We start from the raw sequence: 14074 nt of genomic DNA, 5'->3' as shown, positions 1-14074 counted from the left end.
TGTAACTGTGAACAGCTGCTAAATGAGGCAGTTGCTAAATGAGGACTACCTGTAACAAAGTGTAATAAAACGTTTGGTGGAGATAGAGTATCTGCCTGTTGTGGGTTAGGAATAGGGGTTGGAAATGGAATACTAGGAAGAAGGGATCCTGACCGACAGCATTTTGTCCTGCAATGTTTTGTGGCAGGTTGTGATCATGTGTATATTCAACAGGCGTCTTGCTTAACAATCAATATTCATCAACCAGTTGCAAAATTGGAACGCTCAGCAGGTTTAAAGAGTTTCCAGTAATACAGGAAAGGTTTGGTTGTGAAGTGATTGTGAATAAGGAACATGAAATGCTTTACAGAGAAGCCTACCTAATTGTCATTTGTGAGTAGTTCAGAATTCTGAATAGTTCAGAAATCTTACCTAGTCAGTCGAACATTTCAAGAGGCCCAAACACAACATATTAGTCTGTATTACAGTGGAATTGGGTTGTATGTGGTTCTTTTGTCTTTCAGTGATATTTGAACCAAGCCATCCTGTTGAGGGCATCATACAACATTTGTGGTTATTCAGGTGTAGCATATTACGTGAAGGCTGCAATTGTATTTTTTTAAAACCAGGGCTAATAATTCAGCATGTTATCTCAACCCATCTGTAGTGAAGCAAAGACAGAAACAGGGCAGTGACCTGGTAATACAAACATGGCCACCACAGCCCAATCTGTTGATGGCTTTCACACACCAAATGCAAATGTTTGTGATCTACAAGAGCTCCCAGCCTTCTACCCCAGATTAATGGATTCCACTGATGAAGAGTTAAATTCCTGAAAGCTGACCAGGTGTTCATTCTCCTAAGGAGATTTAATTTGTTTTTTCCCCAGGTACGCGAGAGGGACCTGGCCTTTGTCATGCACACCCTGGCTTCTGAGTTCACCATCCTCAGGGTCGTGAATGGGGAGACCGTGGCAGCCGATAACCTTGGGATAACCAATGGATTTATGAAACCAAAACTGGGTAAGGACTTCCTTGCCTTCTTCAATTGTCCCACTTCAGGGTCAATGCTTCTTTTTTCATCCAACTGATAGAAGCTGATTGCTCCTACTCTGTGGGGATGTTGGTATGTTTCAAAAGCACTGATAAGTGTCTAAGAATCGTTGCTTTTCAGCATTTTCCCTCAGTGAAATTCAGCCTGTGTCATTCCAGCCTTGAATATAGATCTAGGCCTAGAGGTTTACCAGAGCAATGTTTTTTTTTCCATTCCTGTCCCACTTTTCAGCTACCTTTTAAGAGCTTCTTAGCTTAGTTTCTTTCTTAGAAAAGAGTTTCTCTTTTCCTTTCTCTCACCTCCAAAGGCAAGGACAATTCACATTCCCATTCTGGAACTAATGCATTTGTTTTCCTGATGTTGGTCATGTCAAGGAAATGGGTGAACAGCGGATTCTGCAAATCATGAACGTTCCCCAACATGCTTCTTTTTTGGTTACTACTATCAATAGCAATGATGGTGGAACAGTTGGTATACCTGTACAGGGTTTTTCAAGGACAGATCTGTTTCTCAACCCATACACTTGGAAAGCAGGAAGGAGATCCGCTGCAGTGGAACCCTAGATACACTAGACTGTATAGATCTGCCATTGGTCTGCAACCCAGGATGTGGGGATGGTTGAATATTCCATGTTCCTTGCATGTAGAAAACTAGCATGCCAAGAAAAGGCTCTCCCTGTCATGCTAATTTTCTCTCTCTAAAAAAAGTTGGCATTGTTTTGACTGTAGATGTTTTCATCTTTTTGCTGCTAGAAATGGTGGGATCCGTGCTGCAGTTTTATCCTTTCATTAAGAATGAAACCTTAGACTTTGCTGTCGGTCTCCCTCTCTTCCAGTTCAGAGGCCTGTCATCCACCCCCTTTCCAGTCCGAGTAACATGTTCTGTGTCACCAGCTTGGACCCTGATACCCTTCCCTCTGTTGCTACACTCCTTATGGATGTCATGTTTTACTCCAATGGGTATGTTCCAACTAGGGGATCTTCTTTTCTCTTCTAAATGTGCTTATTTTAATCAGATTATGAATATTTCTCATAACAGTGGGATGAGGGTAGATCTTTCCTCAATAAATGTGTCCTCAAACTAGACCAGCCTTCCTTAGCCCAGTGCCTCCAGATGTCATGGACTACAGCTCTGGTCATCCCCAGCCAGCAAGTGTTGTTATCCAACCCATTCAGAGGGAAGTTACAGCTAGATTTGATTGTTTTTCATGTAGGGTTGCAATACACTAGCCATGTATCCATCCTGAGATTCTAGGGAGCTATTTTGCATATGCCATGTCTTCTTCAACTCCAAGGGAACATGATCTAGAAAATAGGTTCTCAAACTTCCTATCCCTTGGATGTATTACAAAAGGCTGAAAATCCCTAAATGGCAGTTACTTTGAAGAAGGCTGGAGCACCAAATAATTATCACTGAAAGACAACATCATTTACTTTTGTGAGGGAACTTTTAACTTCAAGAAAAGAATAATGTATTTTTATTATTGAAAAGATCACACCTCCAGGCCATTTGCCTAGAACGTCTTCTCTCAACTGCTGTCTAGGAACAGATAGGTTTCAGGGCCCTTATAGGCAATGCTGAAACCCAGTGGCGGGTCTAGACCCACAATTTGAGAAGTGATGTTTAGAAAAACTCCTTTCGACTTTCTACTGCTCAGAGGAAGAACCCATAAATCCATTATGAATATATCTCCAAACCATGATTAACTAGGAACAGTAATTTGACAGCCTCAGTCCATATCTAGTAGACTTTGTGTAAGCTGAATGGACCCTAACCATGCTTGTCTTTGGCTCTTTCTTTACTCCAGAGTAAAAGATTTAGTGGCAGGTAATGAAGATTCTGAACACATTCGTTTTTTCTCATTTTCTCTCATTGAGGGATACATTTCTTTGGTGATGGATGTACAGACGCAGAAAAGGTAAGGGCTGGAACTGGCGTCACAAATCTTCATAGAGCAGTGTTGTCCAAACTTGGCCACTTTAAGATGAGTGGACTTCAACTCCCAGAATTCCCCAGCCAGCAGTTGAAGTCCACTCATCTTAAAGTGGCCAAGTTTGGACAACACTGTCATAGAGCCTAAAACGCTTATCACAATTTTGGATGTCTCAAAGTTATGTGCATTGTCAAGAAGTGAATGAGTCCCAGAATAATTAAGTCCAATCTCAGAATGTATAACCATGTTTTTATCTTACCTCAAAGTGAGTGAGATTCAGAAATAATAACAATAACAATTTGTTATTAAACTTGTATGCCATCCAACTCTCAACAAAAAACAACTGATTCAAAATCATACGACAAGGTTAATTCTGTGGTAGGAACATCTGTTGATGCCTCCATAACTCTCCTGGTTTTTTAAAATATTCTTCTTTTAAAAATCAAATAGAAAAATGGTGTGCTGCACAGTCAATATGCTAGTCTTTAGAATTACACTTATTTTCAGGAATGCGTTTAGGCCCCTCTGGAGTGGGATATATGCTGGTCTATGACCGTAATAAAGATTTGATTGACTGGAGTGGGATAGGAGCATTCTGGGGAGCTCCTTCACCGTCTGAAAAATGGATGTTTTATAATTAGCCATGCGCACAATGACAACCATTTTGTAAAAAGACAAGTTTCCCATGGCAGCCATTTCCTGAGGTGGGCTCAAAATTCCAGTTATATCCCCTGAGACAGAAATGTTGCCTTTTCCTGGACTAAACCATCCTTTGAAATCAAGCGCTGTTGATTCAAGACCAAAATATATATATATTGAAGACATCATTCAGCCACCATTGAATTATTAAACAAAGAATTTATTGCCTCTATTTATATATATTGTTTTGACATTTCTTTCTTTTTCTGCTCTTTACTGTCCCTCTTTCTTTATTTAGATTTCCTAATAATCTGTTGTTTACAAGCGCATCAGGAGAACTCTGGAAGATGGTTCGCATCGGAGGGCAACCTCTCGGCTTTGGTATGTTACATATCATACTGGTTGGCCTCTGGCCCACTGCTTTCTCTCTTGCCTCATCTGGATCAAGAGAAACCCCTTTGCTCTCCCTTTGTGGTTTTCCTTTTTTTTTTTTTTTTACTGCTGTTGCTGAAACGCATCCTATAATGTCAAAAAGTGTGTCTCTCTGGGAAGATTATCTGAAAACTGCCACTGTTGCTAAATGCTCCTCCAGGCTGAGGAGGAGGACTCATTATTCTGAAAGTATTACAGGTAGTCCTCACTTAACGACAGTAATTGGGACTGGCGACTCCTTCACTAAGCAACGCGGTCATAAGCGACATGCTTACGATGGCAGTTGCAGTAGTTCCAGTTGCCATCATTAAGCAAATCCCATGCAGTCGTTAAGCGCAACATCACGTAATCACCATTTATGATCTCCTGCCAGCTTCCCCATTGACTTTGCTTGTCAGAAGCTGGCAGTGAAGGTCGCAAATGGCGACCACATGATCGCAGGAATGCTGCAATAGCCGCAACTACAAGGACTAGTTGTAAGCCTCCTCATTCAGCACCATCGTAACTTTGAATGGTTGATGAACGGGTAGTTTTTAAGCGAGGACTACCTGTACTCCAATTACTTTTCACCAATGCTGACTCCTGTGTGTTTCCAAACTTAGTCCAAGTGTTGGTTATCATCCATTAAATAACTTCAGCTGAAGAGGGAAGCAACTTTGCCAAGTTTACCTTTTGGTAAATGGTGTTGTGGGACGGGTCATGTCTTTCATGAAGGGAGAAGCCTTTTTATGGGAGCCTTTGGGGGAAAACACCAAATTTGACCATTATTGATCCCCAGTTTAAACTACTTAAAGGATAATGCCAGAACCTTGCATTAAGTTTTGGACGGGGTTGCACTGCCCCAGACAGACCCGGTGCATAATCTGAGGGTCCTCCTGAACTCACAACTCCTGCTTGAGGAGCAGGTGGCAGTTGTAGCCAAGAGGGCCTTGCCCACCTTTGTATGTTACACCAGTTACACCCCTTCCTGGATCAGGAGGCTCTCCAGTCAGTACTCATGCCCTGGTCATCTCTCAGCTAGACTATTGCAATGCGCTCTACCTTTGAAGGGTATCCGGAAGTAACAGCTGGTTCAAAATACAGCCGCGCAGACAATTTTGAGTGCCACAAGAACGGCACATATAACACCTTTATTGCGTGAGCTGCAATGGGTCCCAGTCTGCTTCCAGGTCCAATTCAAAGTGTTGGTTATCACCTTTAAAGCCCTACATGGCATGGGTCCAGGTTACCTGAGGGAGTGTCTCACCCCCGTCACATCAACCCGTCTCACCCAGTCAGGCAGAGAGGGCACGTTGCAGGTCCCGTCAGCGAGAGAATGTCAGCTGGCGGGGCCCAGGAGGAGAGCCTTCTCTGCCGTTGCCCCCGCCCTTTGGAACATTCTCCCCCCAGAGGTGCGGCGGGCCCCCACCCTCCCAGCCTTCTAGAAAGAATTAAAGACCTGGCTCTGCCGGCTTGCGTGGGGGGATAACAATCTTACTCAATCCTGGGGGTGGCTAGTGTCTTGATGACACTCCCTGAGTGACTGCCAATTATTCTTGGATCTATTTATTCTCTATTTATTAATAGTAGATTTAATTTTGTAATTTTAATTGATTAACTGTTTTGTAAACTGCTCAGAGTCATTTCAATGAGATGGGCGGTGACAAATTTGATATATAAAGAAATAAAATAAATCTAGAAGCAGGTTGATAGTCAGGGAAGTGGATATAAAGCCGATAGAATGCAGTGTTTTCATTATTTATTATTTATTTGAGTCTGCCTTTCTATCCAGAGAAGCTTATTCATATATTTCTATCCATCAAAGAACGTGGAGTTTCTCTTTCTGTCCCTGCAGCCACATTGTGAAGTATGCTCAGTTATGTCACATCCCCTCTCTGTTGTGGGGATCCTTTCCTTCCCTTCCCTTCAGATTAAAGGAAGATCATCCCATCAGCCCAGGGATATCTGTAAAGCAGTGTTGTCTGCTGGCTAGGGAATTCTGGGAGTTGAAGTCCACTCATCTTAAAGTGGCCAAGTTTGGACAACACTGCTCTAAAGGATCTGTTGGTTTTGTTGTCATTATCAAGCCCTTTCCTTATTTGGAAGTTCTTTTTTCTCCTCTACTTCCATATATCTCTAACATGATAAGGCAGAACTTGGGAAAGATATAAAATTGCACAGTCACTTGGTTAATTGGATCCCTCATTTAAACATTAACTTTATTGAATAATTTTAAAAGGGTTGCAAACAGGTTCCCATAACATTACAACCTGTCTATAGCAGGATTCCCCAACCTTGGCAACTTTAAGATGGGTGGACTTCAACTCCCAGAATTCCCCAGCCAGCCCTGAAATGACTCTGGGCAGTTTACAAAACAGTTACTCAATTAAAATGACAAAATTAAATCTACTATTAATAAATAGAGAATTCTGGGAGTTGAAGTCCACCCGTCTTAAAGTTGCCAACATTGAGGAACCGTGATCTATAGGAAGTTCATCCCTGCCTCCTCTGGCATTAAATATCTGCTCATAAACTTGTCACAGAGAGATGGAAGTTTTCTTAGGCTCAGAGTCTGACCTTCCCCCTAACCCCTTCTCTCAAATCCCTCTCCTCGTAGTTCTCCCTTTTCCCAAAAATATAAACTGGGAGGAGGTACCCTGCAATAATGTGTTTTGATTGGCAGTTCTGTTACCCAATCATTGGAGACTATAAGAAAATAGCTGTTTGAAGGTGACTCAGAAAGCTTCATGGCCAAATGGTGATTGAATCCAGATCTCTCTGAGATTTGAGCAATGTCTGTATTAGGATTACATAACCCTTTTTCAGGCCAAGAGCCACACTGATCTTTGAATAATGTGCTGGGGGGCTCACAGGACAACATATAAATTTGATTTAGTGCCAACTCAGTTGAATACAGTGAATAGGATTGCTCCTCATGTGTTTTACAACTGTCAGTTTGGGTCATGTTAAGAATTACGATTTGGTGACAACTTTTGGAAGAGCTTTTGGGGAAGGGCAGTCCTATAACTTCAAGATGTGCATCTCTGTTTAATGTAACCCAAAACGACATCATTTGTGCACAAGAAGGAAGTGGCAGCTGGCTTGGAGGAACCTGGAGGAACCTTTCAAGTGCAAAATATACTTGAATAAGAAAAAATGTTGAAAAGCAAGCTGGGGGAGCAGAGGAACCAAATAACCCAGTTACAAGTGACAAAACTCTTGTGGGGGAATAGCCATGGCATATGAAGTACCATGGAAAAGAGTATGGCTGGCTGATGGGCATCATGAATTGAAGGTTCTCATCCTGGCCTGATTAGGGTGACCGCATTTTAATTGTTACCTAGTTCTGGATGACTTCCACACAGCTAGGGGCCATTGCAACCAGGCCCAGCAAAGACATTTTGGTGTTTGGGCAAAAGGTTAAGATGATGCCTCTGGCTAGCCCAGTTCCATGTACTGAAGATGCCTGAATAAATAAGTTGAATCATATTTCAGTGTCTGCTGCTTGAGGCAGTCACCTCATTCAGTCTAACGGTAGGGCTGGCCCTGATTGCAGCCTTCTTGCTATTATCTAGAGCAGTGTTTCTCAACCTCAGCAATTTTAAGTTGTGTGAGTAGCTGGCTGGGGAATTCTGGGAGTTGAAGTACACACATCTTAAAGTTGCCGAAGTTGAGAAACCCTGGCCTAGAATTTTCTTCTACATAAAAACTTCCTCTGTTTCCTTTGCCTTGGTGGAAGTCATTTTAATAAATAAATAAATCCCACATTAGTAAGTCTGCAGGCTTCCCCTGTTCTCTCAGCCCCTCCTTTCTTCTTACCTTCTCCTTACCATAAAGATTATGTACTTTGTAGCCTGCATGGTTGTTTATGACTTGTTTAACTGCTCTCCCCTGCATTCACAAATGCTTTGAGGCCAAGGAAACCACCAACATGAGAGGGACAACTCACAGCAGGGAATTCCAGATGATCTTCTGGAAACATCCCTTTTTCAGAGACAGAAAGAAAAAGCAGGCAGATTTTGCCCACTAGTCTTACATGATGGCAACGATTAATTCTTCTTGCAAACCTACTTACAGGAAGGTTTGCTATAGGTATGCTACAGGAAAATAAGATTTCTAGACAATGGTATTGTCATTGCTACAATCTCTGCAGTTGACAATTCTAATATGCCAGGTTGCCCTTGTTATAACGGAGCTGGGAAGGGAGGAAGACATAAAATCTGGGACATCCTTCAACACAGGGGTGAAGGAGGCCTCTAAGAGAGTGTCAAAGTAAATTGACCACTTAGTGCAGTGATAATGAAGCTTTCAAGTTTTTACTATTGCTTGTGACCATTTTCTGTACAGAAAGTCAACAAAAAAATCCAACCGTTGTTAGATGCTCTGAATACTGAGAATTGTAGCTTCAGCACATCTGGAATGTACCACATTGGGGAAACTGAAGACTAAAATAGCATTGATAAGTTAACTGAACCACATCCATCCTTCATTTCTCAGCCTACTAGAATTTTGGACTTCAGTTCCCATAATCCTTGCCCACTGATAGATAGGTTGGTAAAAAAACCCGGGCCAGAACACCTGGAACACCCCTCACTCAGGCACGTAACACAGAGGGATAGGCTTTGCTTTGTTTCAAAACCAGCTAACAAACAAGTTCTGAAGATTGAAATCCTAATTCTTACTCTAAAAATAGTGCCAGAGCTATGCGAGCCCCCCCAGCTAAATCACCTCACGTATATCTATCTCCAAATGATAACAAGTGGGACTGAACTAAATATCTCTTAGAATGTATTATTCGCATCTTATCCCTATCACCTTGAAGGGCGGTGTTTCTAAAGGGCTGCAGAGGCCGGGAAGGGCAGATCCCTCTGTCTGCTGCTTCACAGCGAACTTCAGGAGCCACTTCTTAGCATCTTCCATCACTTCCTTTTAATGAAACAGCCACGACGCTGCTGCAACTGTCCACCATTTTATTTTTCCAGAATGCCCTGGAGGGGCCAAAAAGAATTGCTACCGTAGGAAGGATGCAACTGTCCATCTCGTCACCTAATTAATAACGGTCTGGTAGAATTGATAAAACCCATGTCGCTATTTAGATCTGTTTATTATATTTGGCACCCTCTTTAGGACAAGTGAAAATATGGTCCAGTGTCCCATGCAAATTGAAACAAATGCATGCCTCTGCGTTAACAGTAAAGCCAATTTACCAACAATGCAGTGCTTACAAGTGGACCTCTGTGAAGCTCTAAAGTTAAGTTTTTTGGGGAAAAAAAGATGATTTCAAATGGGTCGTCTGGTGAGATTTCACTAGTTTTGCCTGAACTTTCCAGATAAGTCTGCAACAGACTCCACAAGCTTTGAAATTTCACAAGTTCTTGGGGATGGGGGAGAATTGTTGAAATCTCTCTTGCAATGATGCTTGACAGGGTTTCTGATGCCTAAACTTAAGCAGAGGTTTCCGAATAACGTGAATAGAGTGTTGCTGTAAATTCATTTGGACGTTACTGGGGCTCAGAGAAGTGCAGCCAGCTCTCCAACGTGAAGCTGTAACTTTTTCTTCTCTCCAGATGAGTGTGGAATTGTGGCCCAGATCTCTGAGCCGTTGGCTGCCGCAGACGTCCCTGCCTATTACATCAGTACTTTTAAGTTTGATCACGCGCTGGTGAGTTCATTGAGTTCAATAATGTCTATGCTGTTCTTACTCAGTCCGTTGCCTTTCCGATGTGTTGAGTATCTCCAGACAGCTTTAGCCAACATGTCAGGAGAACCCCAAGGTGGAGGAAGCCTCTCTGCATGGAGCAGTAAGCAGCTGTCCATAGATTCAGAAATAATCTTACCTGGAGATGCTGGAATCGTGTTTTTTTCAACTAAGCCTCAGGCATTTCCTTAATCTTCCTTATAAGAAAGAACAAGATTCCGGAGGGCTCCAGAGTTCTTGTGTTGCTTATTTGTATGGGATATATAAAGGGAAGCTACCGAACAAAAATTCTCCTGATCTCTTGGCTTTTCCACCGGAAGCTTCAAAACCTTTCAAATTTCCCTTGTCAGTAGGGATGACGATCCATTTTTGTACTGATTTGCCTTTTTTTTAAAAAAAATGTAACCCCTCCCCCCCAAAAAAAAGAAATTAGAAAGAAGTTTGGATTTATTTTTGAAAAGTATGTGTGTTGGTTATGGGACTTTTGTTCCTCTTTCCTTAATCATTAAAAAGCCAGGCACACTTGCAAAACCTTGGGGCTCTTTGAAGAATGCAGGTTTCTTCCCCAGTGCCTCCTGGAATGATCTTCAGCCACGCTGTACACTTTAAAAAGGAAATGTAAAACATTTTTTTCCCCAGGGAAGAACCAACTGTAGCCAAATTTTGTCCACCTCGCATTCGTTCAGCATAAATCTCATGGGTACGATGCATGCAAATTCACTCCCAGCAAGTTTCAATGCAGAATTTGTTTTGTCCCTGTTTGCTTACAGTCCTTTACCTAGTCACTATGGGGAGTTTTGTTTTTTGTTTTTGTTTTTCTAACACAAGTTCTCAACAGTTTTTCTCTTTATTTGACACCACGGCCTGGACAAATTAATGGAACTGGCTTTTCAAGCCAGGTATTATGTATTCCACCCCCCACCCCATTCTCATGGGGGTGTCCATTATTTTTCCTGTTAACAACGCATTAAGCTTTTTTCCACTGCCTGACCTTTTAACCCATTAAAAGCTTAAGCAGAAAAGCCAAAATTGCTCCTCCTTTTTTACTCTCTTTGCTATTAGCATCACCCTCTTTTTCCAGCTTGGAAGCCGTCGTGTATACTTAACAGCAGAAAGTCAACATGATCTCAGATAGTGAAGGTCAAATGATTAGATTCATTGGGTTTACTTTCCTTGAACATTAACCATAGCAATGAGATAAGCCCATCAACTCCTGTCTCAAAACTAACACACTGACCTATTTCTCACTCATGTGATAACATCTGCATCTGGGTCCTACCTGTTCAGGTGGAGGCTCACATTACTAAATGCTCGTCTACCCATAAATAAGCTCCAGGCAGAGAATTTATCAAAGCAAGGAAGAAGGCTAAGGTAGAATCCTTCTCTGTGCATATTTCATTCCTGCTCGTGCAACACCAAATATTTATTCCAGATTTGGGTTTGATCATTCTCCTTTGGCTCAATAAAAAGTAAGTTGTTTATCTTCTCCTTCCAAAAGGAGAAGAAAAAATTGTGAACTGTTAATATGGGGAGTGTAGAGCTTTTGCACTTACCTTTGATACAAGGGGCCAGTTCATTGCATAATTCTCCTTACCTTCCCACACTTCAATGAAAACACAGGGGAGCTCCAGATCAGGGAATGCAAGCAGTGGCCGGAAATACAAAGTTGTGGGTTTTTTAATTTTCTTCTTCCTATGCAGACAATCTATTGATGGTCTAAATTTCTACTAAGACATGTGCATCTAAAAATGATGGGTTGGAGCCAGGTTTATTCAAAATATAGTAGACTCACTGAAATGAGCGGGTCATAACATACTTAGCTTCCATTCATTTCCTTGGTTTAAGTGTCACTGTTTCTGGATCCACTCCACATTTCTATCATCAGAAATATTTGTAGACTGATGTATTCCATGCAAAAAATCATTTATATGATTAGTTGCCTAAAATATGTTTAAACAGATGATTAGAAAACAGATTAGACATTAAGTATGTCCTACAAAAGGACATCACAGTGCCCACTTAAATTATTTATTATTATTTATTACACTTATATCCACCTTTATTTTATACAAGGCACTGTATATAATGCTCCCTCATCTTCCCACTATAACAACTCTATGAGGTGGATTGGGCTGAGAGAGAAAGAGATCAGCTCAATACAGGTAGTCCAGACTTAATGACCATTCATTTAGCAACCAAAGTTACAATGGTGCTGAACCAAGGGGCTTACAACCAGTCCTCACACTTACAACTGTTGCAGCACCCCACAGTCACATGATCACAATCCGGGCGCTTGGCAACCGGCTCACGTATGACGGTTGTAGTGTCCTGGGGTCCTGTGATCGCCATTTGCAACCTTCCCAGCCGGCTTCTGACAAACAAAATCAGTGGGCAACTGCATGATTCGCTTAATTACCACATGATTTGCTTAATGACCACTGCCCAAAAGGTCATAAAATCAGGTGCAACTCACTTAACAATTGCCCCGTTTAACAACAATTTTTACAGTCCGTATTGTGGTCGTTAAGCGAGGACTACCTCTATCACCTAACTGGCTTCTGTGCTAAGGAAGGGCTAGAATTCACAGTCTTCCAGTTTCCAAACCAGCACCTTAACACTACCCCAAATTGGCTCATTATGAATTCTCATATTTAGAACTTTGCATTTCAGTTAAACTTTATTTATTTATTGCAACTTATTTATACCGCCTACTTCTAATGACACAAGATGGTTTACATAATAGAAGAATAAAACCATCATAACATAATCCAAAAGAATTACAATTTATCAATACTGCCTACTTCCAAGAACTGAAAGTAGTTAACAACATACTAGAAAAATAAACCCAAGCTAATGCAACATAAGCCAAAAGACATGGCCCAGATCCACCATCCACACCAACAGTCCATTAGAGCAGAACGGCTTCCCTGCTCTGCAAAATGCAAGCAAGATGGGGGCTTCCCATACCTCACACACGCAAAGCATTTGATAACATGGGGGCCACCTTGGTGGGGACCCAGAACAGCACAGCATGAACACACTAGATTGGCTGAATCTGGTCAGCAGAAGCAATCCCAAATCCCAGTTTACCATCTTGAGCCTCCTTTTGTTCTTTTTCCCCACAGGTACCAGAAGAAAATATCAACGGTGTTATCAATGCACTCCAAGTCAGTCAACCTGAAAAATATTAGGATTTTTTTCGGAATGGGACCCAGGTGTATTTTATGACAAAGAATTCTTCTCAGTATTTCCTTGGAATGGGGTGGGAGATTCTTCTTCTTCTTTTTTTTTTTTTACTCCAAAGAGAGCATGGGAGAAATATTGTCATGCCACGAAGAAGTGATGAAACAAAAGACTATTGCATAGGCAATTAACTCCCAATAGCTTTTTACGAAATAGTAATAAAAATATCTTCAAGGCAGGGAGGAGATGAAGAAAGAATCTTTGGGATTAAAGCACTGTGAAGGTTTTTTGGCATTCAGCTCTGAAGCGAAATGTCACTATTACGCTGTTTGTTTTTTTCCTTTGGTTGGTGTAGTTGGCATACGCTACGGTCGTATTCGCACTGAAAATGGGAAGCTGGAATTGCCGATGATTCCAATTGATCAGAAAAAAGCAGCGCGTTCATGCTCCTTTGGATCCTCTTGCTAGCCAGATTGGGTAATGTACCCAGAAATGACTGGAACAGGAAGGCTTCACGTAGCATTTCTCAACCGGGGCTTGTGAATGTGTTGGACTTCAATTTTCATAATTCCTCAACCAGCGTGGCTTTTCAAGGAGTCAGCCACAAGCTCCTACGGATACCTTTCGGCCTGTGGCATTCCTCGTTGGTGTCCATAAAATTCAAAACAGCTCTTTAAAGACATTTCAATTGCAATGGCCAAATCTAGCAAGATTTCATAAGATCTCCTTGAGAGTTCAGGTGACAATGCCAAAATCCATCTCTTTTTCTGTGTGTGTCCCTGCTATCACGAGTGATTAGATCTGTCTCATCAAAAGGTTGCTGAGCCCTGATTAAGCTTCATGCCCAGCCCCGTATCTCTTGGTTTGTCCCTGCTCTAGCAAATCCCCAGTCTGGAGTTGATTTACAAAGCTGGTCTGATTAGAAGAGCAAGAAGCCAGAGCCCATGTTTAGATATAACACTAAGATTTTCCACTCTGATAAGTTTGTGGTTATGTTAGCCCAGGGGCTCAAACCATGGCCCCCCAAAGCCTCGGATGCAGCATGTATAGCTCTTCCAAACATTGCCGCTCACTAAATTAAGATTGTTAATGTGACCAATAGGGAAACTTGTTTAATATGTAGGGAGTAATCATGTGAATGGAACAGAATTAAGTTCATTTAAATTAAACCAAACCAA

At 41.7% G+C, this 14074-nt stretch overlaps 1 protein-coding gene across 2 annotated transcripts in view; it reads left to right on the top strand.

The window, feature by feature from the left end:
* CASTOR2 (cytosolic arginine sensor for mTORC1 subunit 2) overlaps window positions 1–14070 on the top strand; it is a 75378-nt gene extending 61308 nt beyond the window's left edge. For both annotated transcript variants that reach the window (XM_025170071.2, XM_007421173.4), the window contains 6 exons: window positions 869–1001; window positions 1868–1991; window positions 2840–2950; window positions 3903–3985; window positions 9583–9677; window positions 12839–14070. In XM_025170071.2, coding sequence (XP_025025839.1) covers window positions 869–1001; window positions 1868–1991; window positions 2840–2950; window positions 3903–3985; window positions 9583–9677; window positions 12839–12904 — 612 coding nt within the window. In that variant the 3' untranslated portion in view covers window positions 12905–14070. The remainder of the gene's footprint in view (window positions 1–868; window positions 1002–1867; window positions 1992–2839; window positions 2951–3902; window positions 3986–9582; window positions 9678–12838) is intronic.
* Window positions 14071–14074: the final 4 nt, after the last annotated feature.

Source organism: Python bivittatus, unplaced genomic scaffold, assembly GCF_059951505.1.
Source record: "Python bivittatus isolate LINGU-HERP-01145 unplaced genomic scaffold, Pbiv_v1 ctg000690_np1212, whole genome shotgun sequence".
NCBI lineage: Eukaryota > Metazoa > Chordata > Lepidosauria > Squamata > Pythonidae > Python > Python bivittatus.
The sequence above is the reverse complement of the archived record's forward strand: the minus strand, read 5'-3'. Positions and strand labels throughout refer to the sequence as shown.